We start from the raw sequence: 22,486 nt of genomic DNA, 5'->3' as shown, positions 1-22,486 counted from the left end.
AATTGAAACTTCAGAAATAGCTCATCAAACATTAGAAAGAATAAGAGAAAGAGGGTCATCACATGATTGATTCAGTCTTTGATCAGCCACAGCATCTGGCACTGTCATCACTGCATCATAAAATTCGAGCTTGAAGAGTTTATTCTGTTTATGATAGCTTCCAATTCAAACTTGTAATTTTTGAACTAAAGATATGATTATGTGTTTTGTTTTTATTACTTAAAATAGATCATGAGTCCCTAGGGCAAATATTGTCCTATTTTTTTTTTTTTTACCATAGTTGTTAATGTATCAAAAGTTTAACATGCAAGCACATGTAGCAAGTGCCATAAAAAAGATACGCTTCCCAGAGCAATTGATATTCAGGTGATTTCTACCCTTGTTTTTCACAAATGTGGCATTTTGAATGATGGGATTGGAAGCCAGTGAAAAACTAGATTGTCCATCTCTAAGTCTTAGCTTATGTGACTCATTCATTGCACTCTGTAACAATCTGATCTTCTTTTCACATTTACTTTTCCAAGTGTGGAATTACTTCATTGGGTGCTACTTTACTAAACTGACATTGATTAAAGGTTTCTATCAATAGAATTATAATGGGCAATGACAGTTATCTAAGTAAAGAGGTAAAAGTCATAGGCCCTTGTTCCATAAAAGCTTTTAAGCTTATCAGGATAGCAATAAAATGTTTTTTAACAGATAATAAGGGCAAGTAGAATATATAATAAAACACACGTTGAATTTGTAGGTTAGTGCAAAAGTAATTGCAGTTTTCATAACTAAAAGTAATTGCAAAAACCACAATTATGTTTGCACCAACCTAATAATAATCCCATTGTGTTAATGTTCAGTTTTGTCTAAAGCAACTCAATGCATTTTAGCAATTCTTAAAACTTAACTTATTTCAGAATATGTGTACACACAAAAGAGATGAAGAAAGGCCTTTGGCCTTGTAGAAATAATTGCATATTAAAGAAGCAAAGAATCACAGAAATGTATAATGAAAAAGGACTTAATCTTTATAAAGGTTGCAGAATTACATGGCCAGGAGAGGACATTTAGCTGGCAAACCACCAGAAAATCAGATAAGTGATATTAACTTAATGAATTGTGCCAGTTTAAGTTTTGACCCCATACTCATAGACCTAGAAACCCCAAATTGTTAATTGCAAGAAATTTGAAGAAATTTGTCAAATTACAATAAAAAATAAAATTGTGAAGTTAATTAACCACAGCATCATGATTAGAACAGAAGTCAAATTACTTGGGAGTGGTTTGATAAATCTGTGTTAATTGAAAAGTTTTGGTTATTTGCTTGGCATGTGTGAGGTTACCAGACTCTGAAAGACTGATAGAAAAAGATCTACCTGAACAATGTTGAGATAGTCACTGCTATCCGTTATCTTAATTACTTCCTCTGTTATTTATCCACACAATTGGTGCTGGATATAGTCTTTCTTTACGTGTGTTAACATCTCTTAGCAGGTTAAAATCAAGACACAGCCAAGACTCATGCCAAGAGAACATTGGCATATGTTCGCTTACCCATTATATATGTTTTTAGAACTTAACGCTCTCTCGAACTTATTTTATTACTTATAAAGTTTTGTGAGTCAAACATTATGAGTAGAATATTTTTAAATATATATAAATAGAAAACAAAAGTAGCAAAAAAAAATCTAATAGATAATAAAAATGAACTCCTATTAGATTAATAAAGAGTAAAACAAAAGGATATTACTAAATAAGACTGAAAATTTGAAAACATGGAAGCTCTATTTGGTCAAAAATTACTGAACAACTTTTATAAAGCAATTTGCTGTATTTATCAAATTATGTCCATATTCATGAGCTGATAATTGTATTTCTAGGAGTCTATCTTGAATACTTTCTTTCTTGATTTTGTAACATAAAACTAAATGCATATATATATATATTACATATATATATATGTATTTTGAACATGATGAACTCTGGAAAATATAAATGGGCAAAGCGAATCATAAGGAGAAAAGAAACTGTTGATTTTCTCAGTGCAAGAGTATCATCTGAACACCTACTATCTACCCACAAAATTGAAAATTAAAATTAAAAAATTAATAAAGTATCATCTGAAACAGACTGACATTGTTTCCTCTTTCTGAGAGAACGTTGCTCCACTCACATAATGAGCTAGAATAATTCTGACTTCAAAATTTGAAAAGGGTCATCTAAGAAGGAAAAATTATAGGCCAATCTCACTCAAAAACAAAAATACAAAATTCCTTTAAAAACAGAGCAGTACAAATTCAGGAAAATATAATAAAATATTATCCATTTGAGATTAAACAGCAATGCAATGTTGATGATGAACTGAATGAACATTTGATTATAATTTAATATAATTCACTGTATTAACAGAATAAAAAACTACATATAGTATGTATATAGTTTTATGTATGTATATATGTATATATGGTATGTAGATATAGCATGTATATGTATATAGTATGTATATATACATACTATATATAGTTACTTCAATAGGTGGAAAAAACTGTTTAAAAATAGTTATTGTTGTAAAGAAAACTTTCATAAATAAGGAATATAAAAAGTGTATATGACTGCAAAGTTTAAATCAGCCATAAACCCACAATGCTATCTAGGAATGACACTGTTATCTGCTCAACTTATTTGAAATACCAATTCAGAAGGCAAAAATAATTTTAACAAAAAAGCCAAAAATGTAAACCTAAAGTAGAAGGAGGTGAGGTTCACAGCACATGAGGTGAGGAGGTGAGGTTCTCAGCACATCTAATTCGAAAGGACTTTAGAGGTCAACCAGTTGAGGGGTTGTCAAATTTATCTGATCATGAAAATCCCTGGAGACTTTTTTTTCTTTTCAATTTTAATTTTAGATACAGGGGATATATGTGTAGATTTGTTACAGGGGAATCTTGTGTGATGCTCACACATGTGATGAGATCCATACTCCAAAACTTAAATACTGAGTATGGATCTCACAGGTAGTAAGCATACTACCTGATAGGCGGTTTTTAAACCAAGCTCCCTTTTCACCCTCTTATAGTCCACAGCGTCTATTGTTACCATATTTATATTTATATGAGCTCAATGTTTAACTCCTACTTCTAAGTAAGAACGTGTTATATTTGGTTTTCTGTCTCTGAGTTAATTTGCTTAGGATTATGGCCTCCAGCTCTATCCACGTTGCTGCAAATAATGATTTCACACTTTTTTATAGTTGTGTAGTATTCCATGGTATATATTTACCATTTAAAAAATCCAATCTGTTATACCATTGATGGGCACCTGGGTTGATTCCATGTCTTTGCTATTGTGAATAGTGCAGTGATGAACATACAAGTGCATGTGCATTTTTGGTAGAATGATTTATTTTCTACCGAATATCTATCCAGTAAAAATGGTAAAAGAAAAAACACCCTACAAAATAGAGTGTTATGCCACCAAAAATGATAAAGCAAGGAGCTAAACAAAAATCCCTCTTCGATAAAGAAATGAAAAATTGACAAAAATTTACAGAGCCACAGTTTCCAAACCCTGGAGATTAAAGAAAGGCTTACAGCAACCCAGGGAACATTTATTAAAGAAAAGTAGTCTGGTTCTTAACAGTAAATACTAAAAAGAGCCCGTTAGGTTGAAATAAAAGTCCTAGACAGTAACTTGAATACTTATGAAGAAATAAAGAGGACTAATAAAGGTAAAGGCATATGTCAATGTAAAATACATAAATATATATTTTATTTGTAATACTTTTTTCTCTTATCTGATTTAGAAGATGACTTCACAAAGAAACACCTACAAACCCACTTGTTGTTCAGCTCAAAATATATAAAGATGTAATTTGCATGACAATAACAGCCGGGAGAAGAGGAAAAAACAGAGCTATATATCAGAAGCAAAGTTTTAAAAATATTTTTGAAATTAAATAGATATTAATCCAAATTTGATTGTTGTAAGTTAAGGTGATAATTGTAAGCTCCATGGAAACCACTAATAAAAGAGAATTAAACCAATATGCTAGCAAATATATGTTTAACATGAAGGAAGAATTAATAAGAAATAGAGAAACATAAAAGATATGAGACATACAGAAACAAATAACAGAGTAGAAGATGCCCTACCTTATTATTAATGACTAAATATAAATAGATTAAATACTTCAATTAAAAGGCAGATATAAGCAGCATTGATTGAAAACACGACTTATCTATGTGATGCCTATAAAAAAACTCACTTTTGATTCAAACATACAAATAGGTTGACAGAAGATTCATGAAAAAAGAGAAACTATGCCAACTGTAAGCAAAAGAGAGTTGGAGTGGATATGTCAACATCAGATAAAATGGACTTTATAACAAAAAGTCTTAATAGAGAAAGCGAAAGAACATTGTGTAATGATACAAGCATAAACCCATCAAGAAGATTAAACAATTTGGTACACATGTGTGTATGTTATTATTTCATTAAATGCCAACAGAGTCCTGAAATACATAAAGAAAAAACTTACATAATTCAAGGGAGAAATAGACTGACAATAATGGACAAAAATGTTAATACTTTTAATTTTAAGTAGAGCACTAAGATAGAAAATCAGCAAGGAAATAAAAGACTTGAAAAACTCTGTAAGCCAAATAGACAATGTGTTTCTAGAACACTCCACCAAACAACAGTAGAATACATAGTTTCCTCAAGTGCACATAGAACATTCTCCAGGATAGACCATATATTAGGCCCTAAACGAAGTCTCACTAAATTTAAAAGGATTAAAATCATGCCAACTATGTTTTCTGATTACAATGGAATGAAATTAGAGATCAGTAACACAGTAAAACTTGAAAAATTAACAAATAGTGGAAGTTCAACAACATATTTCTAATATCCATTGGACCAAAGAAAGAATTACAAGGGAAATTATAAAATGCTTTAAGATGAAAATGAAAACACAACATACTAAAACATATGTAAATCTTTGTGACTTTGGATTAGGCAATAATTCTCTGATTTGACACCTAAAACACAATTAACCAAAGAAAAATAGATAATTAATTTTATCAAAATTAAAAACTATTGAGGTTTAAATAACACAATCTAGAAAGTTCAAAGAAAACTCACCAAATGAAAAAAAGATTGTGAACTTATGTCTGACATGGGTCTTGTATCCAGAATATATAAAGAACTCTAAAAAATAACAACTAAAGACAAATAACCCACTTAAAAATGGGCAATGAATTTGAATAGACTTTTCTCCAAACAAGATATGCACATAAACTTAACCACATAATATTGCTCAACACCATTAGTTGTTAATAAAATGGAAATTTAAACTACAATGATATACCAATTCACAACCATTAGGATAGCTGTAAGTAATTTAAAGAATGGAAGATAACAAATGCTGTCAAAATTGTCAAGAAATTAAATTCCTCATCTGTTGCCTGTAAGAATGTAAATTGGTGTAGTCACTCTGGAAATCTGCTGGGTAGTTCCCTAAAAAGTGAAACATATGCCCCAGAAATTCCAATTCTAGTCAGAGTTCATAGGTTTCTATTTCATTTTATTTCATTTCAGAGAAAGAAGATGTTTATCCAAAAACTTGTACACAAGTATTCATGGCAGCAGTACTATCAACAATCAAAACTGGAAACAACCCAAATTCCCATCAACTGATGAATGAATAAACAAAATTTCTATATCCTTACAATGGAATATTACATAGCTATAAGAGGGAATACGATATTGATACATGCCATAACATGGATGAAACTTAAAAACAATATGCCAAGTTAAGGAAGCCAGACACATTATTATTATGTCATATCACTTATTAAAATGTCCAGAATAGACAATCCCAAAGAGTCGGAAAATAGTTTAATGGTATCCAAGGGCTGCATTTAGGGAAAATGGGAAGTAAATGCTAGTGGTTACAGGGTTTCTTTTGGGGTTGTGGAAAATGTTTTAGAGTTAGACAGTAGTGATAGCTGCATAACCTTGTTAATATGATAAAATTTACTGAACTGTACACTTTAAAAGGGTAAATTTCATGGTAAATGAATTATAAATCATTTTAAAAGAGAAGTAAACAGTATTCATGATTTTTTTTATTTAAAAAAAAAGACAGTATGAATTTCCACTTCCAGCCATGAGGTACTACTGGATTTAATTTCCCTTCATAATTATGCAACAAGAAAACTGGATAAAATATATCACTACATTGTGTTTAATCACTGGTCTACATGCAACACAAGACTAAGATCCTTGAGAGAATAAAACATAAGGTTAATGTTATGATCAACCCAGTTTCCTCCACGGAGGTACTTTCTACATTTCAGGGCAGCACAGGTAATTCAAAGCAGGGCACAACTGACTGATGAGTGAGAATACAGAAAATGGAGCTCAGAAGGTTGATGATGGCCAAAATCTACATCCAGGACAACAACAACAACCACCACAAAACAGAAAAATTACACAGAAAAAACTCTCCAGACATTTCTATGGGGCCCACTTGAGTTATTGAATAGTAAGATGAGTAAACAAAGGCTAAAGCTTCTAAAATCTAGGAAAAATTTTGTAGAGCTATAAGCTGAACTGCGAAAGTTAAAAATTCTATATCCTTGCAATGGGATATAGGAACTCTATAACTTCGTGAGTTTAAAAAATTCCCAAGACTGGCCAGGTGCGGTGGCTCATGTCTGTAATCCCAGGACTTTGGGAGGCCAAGGCGGGTAGATCACCTCAGGTTGGGAGTTCGAGACCAGCGTGACCAACATGGAGAAACTCTGTCTCTACTGAAAATACAATTAGCCGGGCTTGGTGGCGGATGCCTGTAATCCCAGCTACTTGGGAGGCTGAGGCAGGAGAATGAGTTGAACCCAGGAGGCAGAGGTTGCGGTGAGTCGAGATAGCACCATTGCACTCCAGCCTGGGCAACAAGAGTGAAAATTCCATCTAAATAAATAAATAACATAACATAAAAATACCTAAGACCTTAGTCGATCCTGGGCAATTCCTTAAATATCAGATAATTCCTTAATACCAAGGCTAAAGTAGCTTAGAGAAGTCTACTCTAAACTCATCCTAAAATATTTTAAAATAAAATGACATAATTAGCCTAGCCCATAAGTAACTTTGCTGACTGAACAAAGACTACTACTTTTGAATAAAAAAAGAAAGAATCCAGCACTCAGAAATATTTTTAGTTTCCACCATCAATAAATGTGATGAAGCATAAAAATATACATCATAATGAGTAGAATTGGAAACTGATTCAGATAAGCTCAGAAATTATCAAGATGTGGAAATTAGAATAAAATAACTTTAAGAGAGCTCTCATAAATATGCTCAAATATATAAATAAAAATATAAACAGAATGAAGAGAGGAATGGAATATATTAACAACATCAAAATTTCATGAGGTGAAAAATGTTAGACACCACAAAGGAAATTATCAGTAAACTAGAAGACACAGCAATAGAAAATCTCTAAACCAAAGTACAGAGACAAAGATATGAAAGAAAAAATTGAACAGAGTCACAGTAATATGTAAGAGAATGCCAATTGGCCTAACAGATATGTAATTGGAGTTCCAGAGGAAAGGATAAAAGGAACATATAGGAAAATATATATTTAAAAATGGGGACCAAAATGTTCTGAATTTGATTGAAAGTTATAATTTAAAAAGTCAAGAAGTTCTACCAACCTCAAGCAAGATAAATCAAAAGAAAATCACAAGAAGACATATCACAATTCATACGGGAAACTCGTCATACAGAAAATATCTTACAGTAGCTATGGATAAAAGAACAACCACATGCTGAAAAACCAGAATTCAAATAACTGAATACTTACTAGTATAAAACGGGATTACAATTGTTAAAAAACAGAACGAAAACAACACAGTCAACACAATCATTTAAGTATGAAAAATATCCTTCAAAATGAAAGCAAAGTGAAAACTTTTCAAGTCAAACAAAAGCAAGGCATATCATGGTTGACAGAATTCTACTACAAAAATGGAAAGTTAAGGAAGTCCCAAATTAAAAAAACAATAGCAAGGTAGTAGATATAAACTGAACATATCATTCACATTATATGTAAACAGTATTAGAAGTCTACTAAAAGGCAGACATTGCTAGAATGAACAATACAAGCAAGAGCCAACTATTTGCTGCCTACCTTGAATCCATTTTAAATATAAAGACACAGACTACTTAAACATAAAAAGATGAACAAAGATGTACAATACAATGCAAATAGTAATTATAAAGGAGCTAAAGCAGTCATATCAATATCTGACTCTGTAGATTTCAGAAGAAAAAATATAATCAAAAGTAAAGAGAAGCATGTCATGTGATAAAGTGCTTAATCAGTCATGAAGACATACCAATCCTTATCTGTTTGCACCTAATTTCAGAGTTTAAAATAGATAGAATCAAACATATCTTCTTATCTAATCGTATCTTCCACCTGACCTGAAAAATAACATAAACATAGAAACCTACAAACAAATGTTTATAGCAGTTTTATTCATAATCACCAAAACCAGAGAGAAAGCAACCAAGAAGTCCTTCAATATAAAAATGGATACTCAAACTGTGGTAGATAATACAATGGGATACTATTCCATGATAAAAAAGAATGAGCTATTAATCCATGCAACAAGAAGAATGAATCTTAAATGTGTATTGCTAAATGAAAGAAGACAGTTGAAAAGGCTATACATTGTACAATTTCATTTGTATCATGTTCTGGAAAAGGCAAATCTGTAGGCACAGAAAACAGATTAATGGTTTCTAGGTGTTTGAGGAAGGGGAAGTGGCTATCTGTAAAGGGGGTGCACAGAGGACCTTTTATCATGACACTTCTAGATTGCATGGTACCAGAGTTTTGAGTTTTGTGTTATGAATCTAGAGTCCCATTAATGCTCAGATTCTTTATTTGAACTCAGAAATATAAATTTTTGCAAAATTATTTGGAGTTTCTTTACTAGAATCTACTCTGTAGGATACAGCATTTCTATTGTATTAATAAAGCAGCTTTCACTTTTTTACTCTAGAATCCTTGCCCTAGAAACCAAGCATACGGCTCTTGTGAAGCTATCAAAATGCCAAGGTGTTTGCCATGTAATATGCACACTCACATGATGAATCCCCATCATTTTTTGACACTCCCAATAGTGCTTTTCTAAACCTCTTCAGAAGCATAAAGAATTAGCTAACAAAATTACTCATTGCTTTAAAAAAAAAAGTGTTACATCTCTTACAGAACAAAGCATTTCCATTAGGCCTGCTGCTTCTTCCGTTTGCGAAATCCTCAAGGTGATGCACTTAATTCTTGTGGGCAAACAAATTGTCTCACATAATTATCCCTGATTAAGGTGATTTCTGCCATCACAACTCTCCTCTGGGTCTTTTGGTCACTACAGCCCAGTGACGTCAAATTCCTAATTAGCTTGTAATAATTGTGATGGCTTTCCTTATATCAGTGTGCTGAGTATACTGATACTTGAGTGTAAAGGGTGAGGACTGAAGTCTGGAAAGACATGGGTTCTCTATCTTTGTCCCTTATCCAGTGGCTCCCGGTAAATTTTGTTTTCCTGGGTAGGTGCTGATATTTTAAGGCCAAGGACTGGGATTGAGTCAGAACAGAGAACAGAGACCAGAGACAGTCAATTTTCCTCCATATTGTTTTAAATTAGTCTTTGAATATTCTGTGCCCATTTTACCTACTGTTATCCCAATACTTAACTCCGAAGAGTGATTGCTGCATGACTTTACTAAAACCAGTTTTAATTGGATATACATTAATTTCAATATAATCTTTTATAATTATTCTTATCTTTGAATTGACTTACTCATTTTGGATCATGTTTTTCAAAAACTGGACAATGCGTTTGGGAGAGGGAATTCTACTCTTTTTTGAGGAAACACAGAGCACCTGGGAGGGCATGTAATTTACTTACAATTATAAAGTTATTTAGTGAAAGATAGAATTGGAAAATATATTTTCTATATCCTAGGCTAATATATGTATTTCATTTTTAAAAATTAATATATTCTTTTATTTCAATAGCTTTTAGGATACAAGTGGTTTTTGGTTACACTGATAAATTATATAGTAGTGAAGTATAAGATTTTTAGCGTACCTATCATCCACAAACACAAGTAGTGTACATTGTACTCAATATGGCTAATACATTTTTAATAGTCCATAATATCTTTGGACAGCATCCATTGATTTGAACTTCAGGTTTTTAAAGCTTATAGTTTAGAATGGTCCTTCTTAATCGATGACTAGAAAGTAGTAATATAAACCACTAATGAAATTCAACATTTCTTGCTGGATATATATTCTATTTGTGAACAAAAGCTATCCCATGTATAATTCCTTAAAATATATTGTAAAATATTACTACTATTATGGCAAATTCATTATATCACTACTGTACAAGATGTTTGATTTAGTTATGTAATGATTATATATATATATATAACACATCTGTGAGAAGCAAGTAAAAAGTCACCTACACTTTGAATCAAGGGAAAGTCAGATGAAAGGAAGAAAACCCTAAATCTTCCCTGATGAAATTTTGGATAAAATGATGCAATATTCCTACTACTTCAGAGTCTTTACAGGTCCCAAATCACACAAAAATCACTATTATTGGTGGTACTTCCTAAAACATTCTCCAGTTCATAGCTCCAGTGAGGCTGAATCCTTTGCAAAACTGTGAAGCAGAAGATTTTGTTTTCAGCATTTCTTTTCAGTCTACTCTTTTTCTCCTTTCAGATTCCCGACTGCTCCAAATGCTCCTCTAGTTGCCTAAGACTTAGATGAAGATACAGCATTCAGACCCGTCTCACCTCCTTGAAGACAACTCAGCTACAGACACCCTGAATCCACTTCTGTCTTATTTAGAAGTAAATTCTTTATGACTTACCTCCTCAGGGATTGTTCTGTTTTCTTAGGAGATGTGGAATAACAATGAAATTCTTCCCAAGCATTAATGACTATAGATTATAGGTTAGCTCCACACTTTCCATTTCATCTTAGGTAAGTGAAAGTGTTTTGTCAGCATCCTTCTGAAGACCATGCACCAGTGTTTGTCTCCAATATAGTCTATAACAGAGACTGCTATTTCTCTGATCTGCATTTGGAGTGGGAGGGTCAGGGGAACAGCAATATTGGGAAGTTTGTGAAAGATACCTCTTTGAACTGGTAGAGTTTGGTGACCCCTGCATATGATACCTATTTATTTCACTTCATCTGTCAGTCATAATATCTGAGATAGAAATATTGAGGCAAGATTCACTTGACAGAATTTAAAATAGGAGGGAACTGAGGTTTGCCTAGCACAGCCCTTTATACATGCATTAATCCATCTTCAAATTTTCAAGAACTTCTTTTTAAAAAAGGTCTTTACATAAGCACATCTACTTATTGGAAACTCATTCTTGTGTGAGTCAGACCACATAATGTAAAATTATGGGAAAATATTTTCTTCTTCTGATCTAAAATAATACATTACTAAGAATGCATACATATACTTAGTCACTACAGTTGGTTAAATAATTTTCATCTACATAATCTTTTAAGAAATATGTTTAGTGTCTCTTTGAGGTTAATAGCCTCAAGATTTAATATTTGATCATAATAGTCTTGAAAGGCTAAAGGAACTGCTCAGCATCACACAGTTACCCAATGATACAACATAGAACATTTTAAAATAATAGCTTTGTTTTCACTGAAGTACAGTGATTTTATTGGGAAAAAAAAGACAGTCAATTTTATCTAATAGGGAATGTACTGGGGGTAAAGGGAAGTGAATTCATCAGCTTGTCTAAATAAACAAAGAGTTATTAATATTAGCAAATAATTTTTAGGGAGGCAAGTTATAAACCTAACTGCTTTATCACCAGTGCATAGCACAGTGCCTGGGGAAAAGCAGGCATTTAAATTTATATAAAGCAAGTGAACTAAACAAGAATGGATTTAGGTAAGAAACACGTTTAGAGTTCATGTGTTCCACCACTTTCATCTTATGTACTAAGAAAGTTCTTGGTTGAATCAATTTGCCCAATGTTTTTCTCCGTGAAAAACAGAGTCTTTTTCTGAGCACCTGAAGAAGCCGATGAAAATGGAACAATAGAGCTCTGCAAAAGAGTCAGAAAAGCTACTGGGAGGATGATTCTTATGACTGTCTTTCACACAGTTGGATTAGGTGTTTTAGCCTAAAGACGCCAGGAAGTTTCTGTGCTCAGAAATGCCTCCTGATGCCCTTATCTGCTGTAGCACCGGAGGGTCTCCCTAGGACACTCATTCCCTGTGCTTATGGCTTTGCTCTTTCTGATGGAGTACCTATGAACTCTTATTCACTGATTTTGTTAGATTTTACTTCTATTCATGCCTTAGGGATTCAATGCAGTATTTATGTCACAGGATTGAAGGGCCAGGGCTTCTGGGAAGTGAGAAGAAAGCGAGATGGGTGTATTTTTTTCTGTAGCCTGCTTTACCTACAAGTTCCACCTGTTAAACTCTTCTAAAAAGCCTAGAGCCATAGTTTTGATACAATCTGTGATAATACAAGAGTCCCCCCTATCCATGGTTTTATTTTCAGCAGTTTCAGTTACCTGAGGTCCACTGTGGTCCAAAAACATTAACCTATTTTGAGAGAGAGAGAGAAAAAAAAGAAACACATTCACATAAACATTATTACAGTATATTGTTGTAATTTTTTATTTTATTGTTAGTTATTACTGTTCATCGCTCACTGAGCCTAATTTATAAATTAAACTTTATCTTAGGTATGCATGTATAGGAAAAATATAGCTTATATAGGGTTCAGTACTATCAGTGGTTTCAAGCATCCACTAGGGGTCTTGGAACACATCACCTGCAAATAATGGAGAAAATTTGTATTTTTGGGGGGAGAATTGGAGATTTGAAATACAGAGGTGAGTCTACATTTGGTTTCTGGGAGTTAAAACTATTTATCACATGTTCTGTTCTTACACATAAACCCTCCATTCTAACCCAAGGAGAGACTAAGCAATTTGCAGTTACAATCTAAGAAGACATTAGTATCAAAAATTGCAAGTGGTTAGAAATGAGTAAAATATAAGAGATCCTCTCCCAAGAGCTGATTAAGATGTAGAGAAAGATTCTTCAAAATCAGATAATATAATGCTCCTTTACAATGCACATTTTATTTTTTTTATTTACCATAAACCTTTCTAAGTTCTAAATAGCTTCTACAAACAAAAATAACATAAAAGGAAGAAAGTTCTGATAACATAGAATATAGAGTAACTGAGTAGAAAAGAAAAATCAGATTTTTCCTGGTCTGAATTCGTAATAACATACCTTATTAGTTATATTAGTATTTATAGCAAGCAATATAACTTATAAATTGTTAAGCCACATCACATCAAATCAAATGTCAATCATAGCTTAATAAAATGTCTATGGTTAATAACACCAATGTGTAAGTTTAAAGAAGCTTCATAGCTTCAGGGATTAATTGAAAGGAACCAGTGTGCTAGGTTTCACGATAAAGTAGAACTCCATGAAGAGCTGAATCATAAAAGAGTTTCAATAATATTTGGGGCCTTCAATTTTGCCAGGGTTTTGTACTGTAGTTTATATAATTTTTAACTGTAGAGAAGAAATAAGATATAATCACTTAAGGCAATGATTCCTCCTGTGAGCTCTCTTACACAAATCTAATGCTGCCTCTCTTTCTCTCTTGTTTTAATTTTCATAATTATGCAACTTATGTAGACAAAAGTGAAAAAAGTAAAAGTTCATATTTCAGTAAGTTTTCATAAAGTAAACACTCCCATGTAACTATCAACCACATCAAGAAAGAATATTACCAACCCTTCAGAAGCCCCTCTCGTTTCCACTTCCTGTCCCTTAAGGATAACTGCTATGTGGTTTTTCTACACCTTAGTTTTGCCATTTTTGAACTTCATTGAAATAGACCAACACAGTGTATACTCTTCTGTGTCTAACTTTTTTAGTCATCATTAAGTTTGTGAAATTATCTTCCTCTGTGGCAGATGTTTAAAAAATTTTTACATCATTTACTTTAGAAAAATTGGTTTAGATTTTGTCTCTATAGATTTTTAGACTGGATTTCTGTAGTGTCACAAAAACTTCAGATGCTCAAATTCATTTTTAAATTGTCGATTTATTTCTTAAATTCATGTATTTAGATATCCAAGTTGGTTGAACATCTCCTTGACAATGCTCTCTTTTAACTCAACCTTCCATACTTAGCTGCATTAGCTGTATAATTTGTAATAACTCATGAAAACCCAGACACATAAATAGGAATAGGAATTGCAATTCTGAAAAGTTTAAGTGTAATTGGAACATCAAACCCATGCTCACTTCATTAACTGACCTCTGTTTCTCTCCTATTCAGGCAACTGAAACTAAGTCCCTTCCAAAATCAATGAATGAGACAAATCATTCTCGGGTGACAGAATTTGTATTGCTGGGACTGTCTAGTTCAAGAGAGCTCCAACCTTTCTTGTTTCTTATATTTTCACTATTTTATCTAGCAATTCTGTTGGGCAACTTTCTCATCATCCTCACTGTGACCTCAGATTCCCGCCTTCACACCCCTATGTACTTTCTGCTTGCAAACCTGTCATTTATAGACGTATGTGTTGCCTCTTTTGCTACCCCTAAAATGATTGCAGACTCCCTGGTTGAGCGCAAGACTATTTCTTTTGATGCCTGCCTGGCCCAGATTTTCTTTGTTCATCTCTTCACTGGCAGTGAAATGGTGCTCCTAGTTTCCATGGCCTATGACCGTTATGTTGCTATATGCAAACCTCTCCACTACATGACGATCATGAGCCGCCGCGTATGTGTTGTGCTCGTCCTCATTTCCTGGTTTGTGGGCTTCATCCATACTACCAGCCAGTTAGCATTCACTGTTAACCTGCCATTTTGTGGTCCTAATAAGGTAGATAGTTTTTTCTGTGACCTTCCTCTAGTGACCAAGTTAGCCTGCACAGACACTTACGTTGTCAGCCTACTAATAGTTGCAGATAGTGGCTTTCTCTCTCTGAGTTCCTTTCTCCTCTTGGTTGTCTCCTACACTGTAATACTTGTTACAGTTAGGAATCGCTCCTCTGCGAGCATGGCGAAGGCCCGCTCCACATTGACTGCTCACATCACTGTGGTCACTTTATTCTTTGGACCGTGCATTTTCATCTACGTGTGGCCCTTCAGCAGTTACTCAGTTGACAAAGTCCTTGCTGTATTCTACACCATCTTCACGCCTATTTTAAACCCTGTAATCTACACGCTAAGAAACAAAGAAGTGAAGGCAGCTATGTCAAAACTGAAGAGTCGGTATCTGAAGCCTGGTCAGGTTTCTGTAGTCATAAGAAATGCTCTTTCCTAGAAACAGAGTAAACTTATGACACTGTTACCACTTTAGCCCTGTCTCTATACACTTACAAGTGGATTCACTGTAATCTTAAAGCAAATCAACTTGACCTATGGGAAAGGTCAGTTGATTGATGTGAAGTAAACTGTAATGATAATAAAAACTCATGAAATAAACTTTATTGATTTTAAATATTCTTTCTCCATTGTATTTTTTTTTAAATTTCCTACTTTGTATTCTTTATTTTAAAACTTCTTAAGATATAGAATTTGATGATATTGAGAAAATGATATTGCCTTGTAAGTGGTTAATTTACTGTTATCTCTCTCTCTGAAAACAGTACTGCTCACACCAACATTGGAGTAATGACAGGTGCATATCTCTAAGCCACAGAGATAATAGATCTATTTATAAGTATATGATATGTGATATACAATATATGATCGATCTAGATAAGAATGCATTTTCTACTGCACTATATATCTGACAGCACATGAAGACACATCTATGAATGGTGTGAAAGATACAGTAAAATGTAAAAGGGCATTACCCAGCAGAAGGCATTTACGTTCAACACTTTCACAAATCCTTCTTCACAGTGGCTGCTTAATATATGTTCTTCATGAAAAACAACCACCTGAACAAATTTATTTACTGGTGTGTTTTGTATTTGCCTATGTTAATTTATGTTCAATACTGATAAAATAATCTGGGGAACCAGAGATGAGTTATAATTCTCTACCACTTATCTTCGTGATAGTAGGAGTCTGAATCTTAGTATAAAACATTCTCCCCCTAGATTTTCATGATCTTATCTTCTTAGAGTATTTTTATATTAGTACTTGGAAGATATTATAATTTTTCTATGTGGACTTTTAAATTCAGTTGACATTTCATTTTTAAATTGCCCAATGTAGGCCCTGAAAATGACAGAACCCTATTTCAAGACGTTAGAGTTCATCATACATTTACCCCTCCTTGATCACTTACAAGACCAAGATTTTTGGGGATTCACCACTACAGGCTATTTTAGGCTTTTCCTCTTTTATAGCATTCAAGGCTATTCCTGTATTTTTTTAATGGGTTCTAGTCACAATCTGGTATAATGTTAACTGATTGTTTTCCAGACTTCAGTCTTTAGAGTCTCCTAAAGGGATTCAATAATGCCTATTAGTGAAAGGAAAAAAATGTTTCTGAGCCAAAGGGTTCCAAGTTATTTAAGAAATAACAAAATGAAAATAAAACAAGTATGCATTAACATTTAAGTATAAGAAAAAAATTAAATATAAAAAAGTATAAGTAAAAATATAAATATAAAAATGTAGTGAAACTTTTTACAATAATATGCTTCCAAAATTTTACAATATTTTTGCATATTCTAATTTTATGCATAAAACACATGATATATTGTGGTACTAGTACTAATTACAACTGAGTTAACATTGTACAACAAGAAATGTGGTAATAGTTTTACATCTTTTTAAGCTTTAAAATATCTGTAGGATATATTTATTCCTTTCATTTAACATATGATAAAAATAAGGTAAAGAAATATTAAGAATATGGTGCAAGATTATAAAGCTAGAAAATAGCAGAATGGATTCCCTATACAGGTTTTGTGGTGTTTTGTTTTTTGTTTTCTTTGACCCAGATGGCACACTTTTTAAATATATTACTGCTTATAGTAATACATTTACTGTGTATTACAGTGTGCAGTACAGTGTGCCCTGTCCAGAAAACATGATTCTCTGGTTATCCTCTCACACACTTTTTCCTATTCCTAGTATGCAAAAAAGCCTCCGAATATTATGATTTTCACTAAAGAGGGTACCCAAGTTCCTTGCGAAGTTACTCAAATAACAAGAGCTCAGGCTGACTGGTACAGTTTTTCTGTAACCTGGACATTAAAATAAAAGCACAATGGGTTTTTCTTAAAGCACTAAACTGTTCTTTAACAAAAATTATAAAGGCTTAGAAAGAGTCTATAAAATTTTTTAACTTATGGTCAGACATTAAAATTGGATAAATATGCCTACAAGGTTTTATAAAAATTGAGTTTAACATTAATGGCACACTAATATAAAGGTGAAATTTAGCTTATCTGGTATAAAATCATACAGGAAGCATTGTCAAATATAAAATGGCGTTTGGCTTTCTTTGGTCTAAAAACTAATAAAAATAGGTGCTAAAGAGAATTTAGAAGGAAAATGGACATTGCTAGATGAGAGAGAAATGTTATCCAAGCCCCTTATAAGGGAAATCTTGTTCCAGCTGCATCAAGGGACCCATTGTGGGCCCCAAGCCATGTGTGACGCAGTCCTCAGAGTTTATGAGTGCATAGGAATTTATAGGAATTTATACCCTGGCCAAATGGGTTACAGACAGTTGCTTAGTAAAAGCTTACACCTTGGGGGAAGGAGTCCAGGCTTAAGGCCATTCCAAACTATCCAGATTGATCACACAGAGATGCCTCCAATTGGTTGTCTAAAGTATTTATTATTAGTAGTAGATCACCGTACTCATTGGGTAGAAGCTATTCCCTTTTCAAGTACAACTGCTAATAATGTAGCCAAGGCATTAGTTGAAAATATTATACCCAGGTTTAGATTAATAGAAAACATTAATTCAGATAATAGGACTCATTTCACTGCACATGTCATTAAGAAATTATCCCAGGTACTGGATGTAACGTGGGAATATCATACGCCCTGGCACCCATCTTCATTAGGGAAAGTAGAAAGGCCTATTACCATGTTAAGAGTCTGAACTGTTCTCCAAAAAGACATAGGCCTAGCCCCTTAAGAGATGCTTTATGGATCGCCTTATCTACATTCTACTACTGATCTTCCTACACTGGAAACAAAAGATCAGTTTCTCAGAAATTATATACTTGGTTTATCTTCCATTTTATCTTTCCTCAGAACTAAAGGTCTTTTAGCACAGGTGCCACCTCTAGAGTTTCCAGTACACCAACATCAGCCTGGGGACCACATCCCCATCAAAAGTTGGAGAGAAGGAAAAACTGGAACCGGCCTGGGAAGGACCTTACCTAATGCTTCTAACTACTGAAACCACAGTCCGAATAGCAGAAGATGGATGGACCCATTACACCTGAGTCAAGAAAGCACCACCCCCTCCAGAGTCATGGGCCATAGTCCCAGGGGAAAACCCTACCACACTAAAGCTAAGAAAAATTTAGCTTTCTTTCATCCATTCTATTACTTCTTTCTTCGCTCTATTGCTGACCACCTAGTTATTAATGTAACCAAGTCAATTTCACCTCAAATGATTACATTTGATGCTTGCTGTGTTACATCCTGTGGAGACATTTTAAGTCAAAGACAGCTCTCCACTTCAGAAAAGCACCTCTGTCCTTCCTGGTTCTCCTCAGACTGGACATTAGTGAATTGGGATCATTTAGTCTGGGAAGATTTCAATGAGGACCCCAGCGTCAACTGCGAGTCTTGCCCCCCATAGACAGAGCTTTTATGCCGCAGTTGGTCCAACGTTCTGTGGACCACTAAAGAGCAAGGATGGGCTGCCTCAACCAGTAGTTGTAATTTCCTAAAGCCATACATTCATTTTACTAAAGGAACAGCTTCACCTAGCTGTCAGCTAAAGCAGTGCAATCCAATACAAGTTATTATCCCAAACCCTCAAAGCTTTTCCCCTTCTCTAAGCTGGTTCCCTTCTTTAAGCCGGCTTTATGGTATGGGGGATGAAGTTTCAGGAACAGACTCTATCAGATCCTTTGAAATATATTTCATTGATCCCCCACTGCCTACACTTTCCCCTAAGCCTTCTTCCAAAACCTCTCACAATGAAACGGTTGTTCCTCCTCCATCTAATGATAGGACCAAAGTAGACGTTGTAGAAGTAAATGATTTAAAACAAATTTTAGCAATAGAGACAGGATATCAAAATGTAAATGCCTGGTTGGAATAGATCAAATATTCCATCCACACATTAAACAAAAGCAATTGTTATGCTTGAGCAGACGGCAGACCAGAGGCCCAGATTGACCCCTTTCCACTAGGGTGGTCCTCCAGTCAACCAGGCATGGGCTGCATGGTAGCTCTTTTCCAGGATTACACAGCCTGGGGTAACAAGTCATGCCAAGCTCTCTCTCTCTGCTATATCCCGAAGTTCAACACTCTGCAGATCAGCCCCCGAAGGCCATCCAGCTTCCATCTCACAACACTAAGTTCACTTCTTGTCTCTCACGACAGGGAGGAAACTTAGTGTTTCTTGGAGACCTGAAAGAATGCAGTGAGCTTAAGACTTTCCAAGACCTTACCAATCAGTCAGCCCTTGTTCATCCCTGAGCAGATGTATGGTGGTATTGTGGCGGGCCTTTACTGGATTCTCTGCCAAGTAACTGGAGCAGCACGTGTGCTCTAGTTTAATTGGCTATCACTTTCACCCTGGCATTTCATCAACCAGAGAGAGGAAAAATACAGTATCGTAAAACAAGGGAAGCCCTTTATGGGTCTTGTGACTCTCACATTTATTTAGATGTAACTGGAGTCCCATGAGGAGTACCAGATAAATTTAAAGCCAGAGATCAAATAGCTGCAGGATTTGAGTCAATATTTTGGTGGGTGACAATGAATAAAAACATAGATTGGATAAATTACATTTATTACAACCAACAGCAGTTTATTAACTACACTAGAGATACTGTTAAAGGAATAGCTGAGCAATTAGGGCCTACTAGCCAGATGGCTTGGGAAAATAGAATAGCCTTAGACATAATATTAGCAGAAAGAGGAGGAGTTTGCGTCATGATTAAAACTCAATGTTGTACCTTCATCCCAAACAATACCGCCCGTGATGAAGTATAACAAAGGCATTGCAAAGTCTAACTGCCCTGTCCAATGAGTTAGCCAAAAACTCAGGAGTAAATGAACCCCTCACACGGTGGCTAGAAAAATGGTTCAATAAATGGAAAGGAATCATAGCCTCAATTCTTACTTCTCTTGCAGCTGTAGTAGTTCTGCAAGAGAATGTAGTAGTTCTGCAAGAGAATTCATTCTGTAGAATGAATGTACTCATTCTTGTTGGGTGTTGCGTCATACCATGCATCCGTGGGCAAGTGCAAAGACTTATAGAAGCAGGATTTACTAAAACCTCCCTTAGCTCTCCTTCACCCTATTCAGATCAGCTTTTTCTTTTAGAGGATTAAGTCGAGCAGCAAAGACAAGATATGTTAAAAAAAGTTTGAAGAGGAAGTACTACGAAAATTGAAAGGGGGAATATTGTAGGATATCATAAATTCCTCCTCAAAGGTTTTAGCCTGTAAGTTGTTAAGTACAATGAGTTCCAAGATCCTCTCCAAAGAACCAATGTATCAGTATGTTCAGCTCCCCGTTCTTTGTTCTTCATTTTAAAGTTGAATTTCCTTGTTCTTTATGTCTCCTTGCCCCTAGTTTCAGTAAACAACCTCCTCCTACCCTCTATCACCTGCTCTGACCTTAGTCACCCTTGTTCACCTGCTCTGACCTTAATCATCCTTGGTCACCTGCTCTGTTCTTAGTCATTCTGAGTCACCTGTTCTGTAACCATCCTTCCCACCAAATTACTCATCCTGCCACTCTGGCTCATGCCTCTGTTCTCTTTAAAATAGCCAATCCGAATTAGCCTAGATGTGCAGTCCGACCCTAGCCAATAGGGAATGACACAGCAGTAGGGGATACCTGTGTCAGGGATAAGAACCCCTTCCCTTCCCTTGTTCAGGTATGCTGTCACCATTGCTCCATCCATGAGACACACTCTTCTATAGAAGTAAAATTGCCTTGCTGAGAAAATTCATGTTCAAGTGCTATTTCTTTTGCGGCACCAAAAATTTATTTCCAACACTCTCTTCTAGCTATTTTGTAATACACAGGCTGAATAGAATAGAAGATAATTGATCATATAGAGATTGGCAAATTTCTTCTGTAACAGGCCAGATATTAAATATTTAGACTTTATGAGGTGCATATAGTCTCTGTTGCATATTGTTCCTCACTGTTGCACTTTTTTATTTTTTACATCCCTTTAAAAATATAAAAACTCTTCTTATCTTGTGCGCCATACATAAGCAGATTATAAGTGAGATTTGGCCCATGGGGCCATAATTTGCCAACTCTTGCTATAGATAATCAATTCTAGTAGGGGACACAGAAAACAAGTAAACAAGCAAACAAACAATAAGTAAGTGTTAAACTAATAAGAAAACATCACTACTTATAATACATAAATCACTCCCAAGGGATCCCTTGTAATGCTGTGGTGATCCTGTCTACTCTCCTCCCTGCAGAGAACCACTGGCCTACTTTTTGTCATTTTAGATTAGTTGAATTTTGTAGAGTTTTAGAAAATTGCAGTCATACACTAAGTACTAATTTTTTATCTGTTTTTCACTCTGTCTAATCATTTCTTCAATTCATACATGGTTGTTACAGGAAAGGTGTCTGGATCCAGACTCTAAGAGAGGGTTCTTGGATCTCATGCAAGAGGAAATTCAGACTGAGCACATACAGTAAAGGGAAAGCAAGTTTACTAAGAAAGTAGAGGAATAAAAGAATGGCTACTTTATAGACAGAGCGGCCCTGAGGGCTGCTGGTTGTCCATTTTTACGGTTATTTCTTGAGTAGATGCTAAACAAGGGGTGGATTATTCATGCCTCCCCTTTTTAGACCACATAGGTAACCTCCTGATGTTGCCATGGCATTTGTAAGGTGTCATGGTGCTGGCAGAAGTGTAGTAGTGAGGACAACCAGAGGTCACTCTTGTCACCATCTTGATTTTGGTGGGTTTTAACTGACTTCTTTACTGCAACCTGTTTTATCAGCAAGGTCTTTATGACTTGTATCTTATGCCGACCTAGCTCATCCTGTGACTTAGAATGCCTTAACCCTCTGGAAATGCAGTCCAGTAGATCTCAGCCTTATTTTACCTAGCTCCTATTTAAGATGGAGTCACTGTGGTTCAAACACCTCTGACATTCCCCCTTCACTTTTATAAGAGAATCCTTAATCCTAAGGGTTGCGAAGGGATGAAGATCCATCTTCTGAAAC

General features: G+C 34.7%; 1 protein-coding gene across 1 annotated transcript; it reads left to right on the top strand.

Moving 5' to 3' along the window:
- Positions 1-14,408: 14,408 nt before the first annotated feature.
- Positions 14,409-15,497, top strand: OR4K15 (olfactory receptor family 4 subfamily K member 15). Its single transcript, XM_005560639.5, has one exon. It carries the CDS (start codon positions 14,478-14,480, stop codon positions 15,438-15,440), a length of 963 nt encoding a protein of 320 aa, XP_005560696.2. The 5' UTR covers positions 14,409-14,477; the 3' UTR covers positions 15,441-15,497.
- The last annotated feature ends 6,989 nt before the right edge of the window (positions 15,498-22,486 follow it).

Source organism: Macaca fascicularis, chromosome 7 (genome assembly GCF_037993035.2).
Source record: "Macaca fascicularis isolate 582-1 chromosome 7, T2T-MFA8v1.1".
Lineage (NCBI taxonomy): Eukaryota > Metazoa > Chordata > Mammalia > Primates > Cercopithecidae > Macaca > Macaca fascicularis.
Note: the sequence above shows the minus strand (reverse complement) of the source record. Positions and strands in the feature narration are given on the sequence as shown.

What these genes read in the sequence shown, in the direction of transcription:
- OR4K15 (XM_005560639.5), top strand. Translation starts at nt 14,478, where the DNA reads ATGAATGAGACAAATCATTCTCGGGTGACAGAATTTGTATTGCTGGGA.